The 6,770-nt window shown below is 44.0% G+C and overlaps 1 protein-coding gene across 1 annotated transcript; it reads right to left on the bottom strand.

Moving 5' to 3' along the window:
- Positions 1–1,014: 1,014 nt before the first annotated feature.
- On the bottom strand, positions 1,015–5,707 carry LOC104619992 (creatine kinase S-type, mitochondrial-like). The gene is made up of 3 exons (XM_010286056.1): positions 5,579–5,707; positions 5,097–5,222; positions 1,015–1,243 (listed from the first exon to the last, which is right to left on the bottom strand). Exons 1-3 carry the CDS (start codon positions 5,675–5,677, stop codon positions 1,124–1,126), a joined length of 345 nt encoding a protein of 114 aa, XP_010284358.1. The 5' UTR covers positions 5,678–5,707; the 3' UTR covers positions 1,015–1,123.
- Between the last annotated feature and the right edge of the window lie 1,063 nt (positions 5,708–6,770).

Genomic DNA, 6,770 nt, shown 5'->3' on the forward strand with positions numbered 1-6,770 from the left:
AGAATTACTATTATTAACCACTATTTAGGAAGACAGTAGCAAAATGTTAGGGAACGTACCCATAGATGAGGAAGCAACAAGCAGTCATATGGAAGGTGCAACATACTTTATACGCAACAGGTCTCCTTCTGAGCAAGAAACAGGAGTGGCATCATGCTGCTGAGTTCCAGGAGCTGCTAATTCACCATCTAGCTCTCAATTAATTTCCAATTGTAATTTTTGAAGTCTGTAACTGGTTATGGCCTAGTTATCCAGTCACAGCTTTTCAGATAAGGCTTACTGAAAAACCTTCTAAAGGGACTTTGGACCAGGCTAGCATTGTACAATAGATTTCAAATGAGAAGTTTCTGATGAAGGATGCTTTGTGAGGGGAGTTGTTACCACATGAGAATTAAACTAAGACTAACACAGGTTTTCTCAATGTTTTCTCAGATCTTACACTGCATGAGTTTTATAAATCTTATTGCTCAAAGTGCTGCATTGGGCTCCAGAGCATCAGTTTGGATACTACTGGGATGCGTGCCCTAGACATACCCATACCTACAGTAGCAATGGGCACCTCAGCAGTGTCCTTTTCCTGCCCATACAGATGTGAAGCATTTTCTGCTGATACTACTCCCAGCTCCTTTTCTTTTTTTCCCTCTGAACTGGTGTTTTGAATGTGGTTACTGTGGAACACTGAATATGTTTCAATATGCAAAAAAGAAGCAATGGGACCGTTAGCATCTGCTATTTTTTCTTTCCACCAAGCTGCTCACCACATGGCGTAGTGGTGAGCAGAGACAAGATCTTACTGAGGGTAGAAGTATGTCCGTAGGCTCTTTGATGAGTGATGGTTAGCTGGAGCCTGGTCCCAACCACCACTAGTACTTTACTTACCACCAACCAAGAAAGAAAGAGCAGCAATCCCCACACAAGAGCATACCAAGGTGCTTATATTGGGTACACGCTACTAAAGCTGCATGAAGACTGGCTTCTGCCAGTGCAGTCAGGCATCTGAGGAGACACTTAGTATCAGGTAGTGTTTTATTACACAAGCTATTTATACAGAGATATACAGAGGTGCCTTTCTGTCTGAACGGCAGCCATATTTTCCATTAGTTGCCAGCCATCAGCAGCAAGATCACTTCCTGCCAAACTGAGGCAACGGTGGTGGCACTTTGATGTCTTGACCTCTTTCCAGTTTCTTCTCGCAGTCAACTAGGTAATTGACCCCGTCAATGACAATCTGGACTAGCTCCACCTACAATAATAAGAAGAAAATAATAGTAATAGAAGCTTTAGCTAATGTTGTTAATATAGGAAGGGAAAATTGGCTTGTACTGCAGTGACAGCAGGTAAAGCTAGAAGTAAGGAGGGCCATGGCATAAAGATCACACACCCTGTGGCACAGGGAGTATGGGTCATGCTGGTCCAGTGGAAACCCATGGTAATTCCCTTCTTTTTGCCTTGAGTTTGGACCACCAGCAACAGAAATTTTCAAATAGGGCCCTAAAGTTATTTTCACCAAATTGTGCTCCTACTCGTCTTCCTATAGGAACAAAGCAAACAAATAAGAGTACTTCGAAATATTTAGACGTAAGTTGAGAGACCTATTTCAAATGTGATCACCATGAGGGTCCAGGATCCTCCCCAGATGTTTGCTGAGAAGTAATACCTGGCACAGCCAGGGCTGCTTGTCCATTGTGTTCCCCACACTCACGTACAAGGATGAAGAAACCAAAACATCAGTGCTGTGAGTGCTCAGCAGCACCGAGCAGTTCTCGCTGAAGCAGCAAATGCCCTTGCTATGTCTTCCCAGCTCCCAAGCCTGTGCTGCCCCTGAGTTTGCAGGAGCATTTATGTGAGCACAGAGTCAGACAGAAACTAACTGGGACAATGGTGCAAGGAGAGGAAGACAGAAGCTCATTACCCTGACTCACACCAGCCCTGAATGCTGCTGGAGGCATGGGGTGGGAGTCCTTCACATGGCTGGGACTGGGAGGATGGCAGGACTACCTGTTTGGCCACAGCCATTTAGACTGCCTGAGAAAGCTCGTTAAACTAGAGTCTTGTACTACTTCACAGGCATGGCTCAGGACCATATGTTCCCCTGCAGATGACCATGAGCCCTGCTGCAATGATTTGTCAGCTGTGGGGAAAGGTGTCCTACTCATCCTGCCCAGCGTGCTGGCTTTGCTGAGGCAGTTTTGCTGAGCCCAGGACCCACATCTCTGAAGCAGAGGGAGTCATCCTAAAGTTCGTGCTGGCTCTACATCATCCATAACTCCTTTCTTTTCAGCTCTTGATTTACACGGGCCGGGGTGGGATTAGCTCCAGGCCCAGTGCTGCACCAAAATTTGCAATTCTGTATGGCAGGGGGTAGTGGTGTCTTTGTAACCTTTTTCAAAATTGCTCAATAATACAAGGTGCCTTGTCCCCATGGCACTTTCTCCACAGGCTGTGACATGGGAGGGCCACAGGCCCTGTGGTATTGTTAGCCTGCAAGCTATAGCACTGATTTTTCTTAATCTTCATGGAATGGTTCATTAGCAACCTTTAATGACTGGCTTGTTAAAACCTAATGCGAAGACTAAATCTCATTGTCTCTTTATTGTGACAGTTGCTGATTTTCAAGGGATTTGTTTTTGCTATAAAGCATTTCAGTGGCTTAGTGGTTTATTTTATTGTCTTTTACAAACCAGCTGTGTTGGGAAATCAGAGGTTTGAATTTGCAGCCTCCAGGAGAAAAGGAATTTCATATTAAGTTTGCATTGACCAGTAACTGAAACAAAGCAAAAATAGAAACAATTTTATCTTGCACCTTTGGGAACATAATTTAGTTCTGCAAACACATTTACCACATAATGGAATTTATTTTATTATGTACTGCAAAAAATACAATCTTGCAATAAAACATTTCTATCCCCTTGAGTTTGCCTTGTCTTATTTAGATTTCAAAATCTTCAAGGTAAGGATTGTATCTTATCTATTGGCATAATCCTTTGCATCCTTGCTGTCTGAGGCATCACTGACTTCAGTGGAAGTCTTTATATAAGCAAAAATTTGTAGGCTTAGCCCATCTGCCAGTAGAACTCATATTAACTGATCATGCCATGTAATCCGTTTGTATTATTAGTGTTATTTTAGTATAAAGCACACATGATAATGTTTCAGATATTAATAAATGTCTTTGACACATACTGTTTTTGCAAATAATACAGCTTAATGGTTTTTCAGTCTAGATCCAAGGGAACATAGCTGCCTATATCCAACTCCAAAATTTAAAATTTCCAACCCTTGTCCAAATGTCCCTTGGCTGTGAAGACATTCAAGGGCATGTCCAAATACAAAAGCACAGAAAACCCGACTTGACTCTGTCCCAGTGGCAGAAAACCCAAGGTGAGTGAGGAAGGGAAGCCAGCTGTCTGGCTGTGGACCAGTTTGAATCTAGTTGTGAACCAGGTGCATTATCCCAGGGTTATATTCATGTTATGGAAACCTGCCAAGAATCAGGCTGAACTCAGGTGTTGGGCTGCAACACCAGGACCAAGCGGTATCCGTATCTAAGCTGCCAAAGCCTCTTAGTGCTGTGCTGTTCTGCATAAACACACCTTGACAACATGCTTTTCTTTGCAGTCGAGTTTTAACTTGCAGCAAAGCCCTTAAGTGAATTAAAAAATTTTGCTGCTGGGCAAGCAGGCAGCCCTTCAAATCCTGACATGTAGAAGCAGGTTGGCATCTGAGGCCAAAGCATGTATTGCATTGCTCGTGGAGAAAAAGTCCTCAGGAGACATCAGTCCCACCAGGGCCTGCCTGGTTGACCATAGCTGAAAGGTTACAGCACACACCTGGGTGATGAAAGACATGTTTCACAGAAGGTTTGAAAGCCTCTGTTTCCTATCTACTAGCATAGTGCTCAAATCACTGGACTTACAGGGTCTTGCAAGGTAAATTTTTGTCTCGGTTGTTCTTGATGTGGCCAAGGGTGAGCACAGCTCTGGCCTTGATGAGGAAAGGGAAGCTGTAGCTGTGCCAGAGAACTTACAGCCTGTGACCTGGAGTAAAGGTTTAGCTCAGGCAGATCTAGTGGGAGGAGGCTGCAACTCTTTGACTCAGCTGTTTCTCTCCCATCCTCTAGTAGATTTGCTCTTAGGAGTTGTTCTGCTGTATAAAATACTTAAATATGAAACTGGAATGAGGTCTGGGACATGAGTCTCCCAGGAGAGCAGCAGCACCACCATGCTGTAGGGTCATTTCCACTCTCTGGCACAACAAATACTCATTCAAACTGAAATAGCTTCAAAACCAATGTCTGAGATGAACCCGTCTCATTGTAGTCTACAGCCCAACAGGGAGGGCTCAGAGCTGACAATAAAATCTTTGCCCTGATTTAAACCTAGCTCTCCCATGTCCTCTGCTCAGTGCCACACAAGACACGTGAAGATGGCACCAGCTCCTTCTCCTCAATTATTTTGGAGTGAAAAGTCTGGCCTTGTCCTGCCGTCTAACTGCGGGGAAAGTGCATGGCTCTGCATATCAGTCTTGCTTTCAGTGCCTCATTCCCTGGGTGAGTTAGGGCTCAATCCCTGCTACTTTCCCCAGAATTTTGCACCAGGTACAGCAGGTACCACCCAAGGTGTAGTAGCTATCTCAGTGGCCACAGTACAACTTAAAAACCTGTCTCATGTCCAGCACTGCAGAGACCACCAGACACTGATCTCATAGCTGGGCACTCCAGCAGGCAAGCAGGTCTAAGAGTTCATGCTGTGATGCTGTGAAACACCATCCTGAGGGATGTCTGTTACCAAAGCCAAACTTTCTAGCGCCTGTGTTCTCTCAATGGAGATCCTCAGCACATGGTACAAGCAAGTCACATTTGTGGAACTTGCTCAGGGTTGGTTTTTTTCATTGTCATAATAGGAATACTTGTCAAACACTTCATGCACGTTAATAATTTTTCTTTGAGTAAGCATTTGCACTGGACCAGATTCATCAGGAGTAAAAACTGCCATGGCTCCGCTGAGGTCAGCGAAGTGAACCCAGCCAGAGGGAAACTGACTTGTATCAGTACAGATCTGAGCTAAAAAGCAAGGAAAAAACACCCGGCAGGTTACCTCCGAGCGACCCATGCGGTCCAGGTTGGAGATATCATACACATCTGCTACAGCTGCCGTGTCCACTCCACCAGTGCCACGCTTTTGTAGGCGCAAGTTCTCCAGGATCTTTGGAAACCTGGGATCCTATCAGAAGAAACAGGTTTGAGCTTATTGCCTTTTACCCGGTATGTTGTGCCAAATAGTTGCAATGCTATTATCCATGACTTAATAGCATCTCCAGAAAGACAGGCAGAGATGTATAGTTTTCTCCATCCTTGGATTACAGCCTGTCTTGGAGGCTGTCTGCTGAGTAGATTGATTTCCATAACAAATTCAATAATTTGCAGAATAAAAGTGTGCTCAATTAGTTGTGTATTATCCCTGGGAGCTTGTTAGACATCATGCTAACATGCAGCGCTGTAAGCTGTCATTTTTCATTTGTTCCTTTATAAATCAGAAGAACTGACTTGTGTCACTGCCCTTTTAAATGACTTACGTACCTTGCTAAGCCTGGGCAGCTTAACATGGACTCCAGCACGTAAACCAGTTCCCAGGTTGGAAGGACAGGTCAGAACATATCCGAGACGTTCATTCCACATGAACTCCCAGCCCCGTTCTTTAATTAATCTTTCCACCTAAGATGGCAAATAAAAAAAGAAAACAAAAAGAAAAAGGCAGCATGAAAGTATCTTATTTTAAAATGTCTGCTTATAGCTGAGATTCTTTTCACCGTCTGAGTTGATGATGAACTTCACTGACACCAGTGAAGTTGCATAAATTTACACCCGAGTACAGTCTGGTTTGGATCTGAGGCAAATGTTTGCATGCATCAGGTACCAAGATCCCCAGTCCATATTACAGGGATTTCTTCATCATTTTTTCATGACCACTAGCTTTCAGACTCTTTGTCACTTTATCACAAAGTTCCCTGTCATGATGGTTTGGTATAGCCTTAGCCCATGAAACTGTATCTTCACATAAGAATTATGGCTTTTGTGTTTCTAAACTTGGTATTTTTGGAGGAAGGTTGCAACACACAAGCCCAAAGGACTCAAATGCTATGAAGCAAACAAAAGGAGCTGAAGATTAATTTTGTGTAATTTTCAAGGTGATGCCATGACTCTCGGGGAAGGACAGTAAAATCCTAGTATTAACAGCCACACTTCCATTCTAAGGAGACAATGTAGCTTGTATATAATGCTTTTCATTAGTAGATCTCTTGACAGTGGGAAACTAGACCTGATTTTCTGCTTCAGACACCAGCTCTGGTTGCACTTCCCAAAGCTGTCTGACCACTTCCACAGCCAGGCCCATAGGTCCACCTCTGTTGAACACGAGCTAACCACGGGCAAAACTGGGAACAGCATCCGCAAGCCATGTCACCTGGGCCACCACCTTGTCCAGTTTAGTCTCATAGATATACCTTGCAAACCTAACAGGTGCCAGTTAACCATCCCAATGCCAAAGCAGCATACATTAAGTGCGTTTGTTTTCCTGTGTTCCCAAACCCACTACATGCTAAAACTTCCCTATGGATGCTCTGAACTTCCTTGGCTTCCACAATAAGGACATTGTAGTTCCCTGTTTCCCTTACTTGGCTTTGTGTTTTTTTGGCTGGGGACTGTGAAGTGATATGGAAGGGGTGCACAGCTGTATTAGCTCTACATTTGCTGGGGATTTTCTGAGGCAGAG

Source organism: Phaethon lepturus, unplaced genomic scaffold (genome assembly GCF_000687285.1).
Source record: "Phaethon lepturus isolate BGI_N335 unplaced genomic scaffold, ASM68728v1 scaffold32294, whole genome shotgun sequence".
NCBI classification, from domain to species: Eukaryota; Metazoa; Chordata; class Aves; order Phaethontiformes; family Phaethontidae; genus Phaethon; species Phaethon lepturus.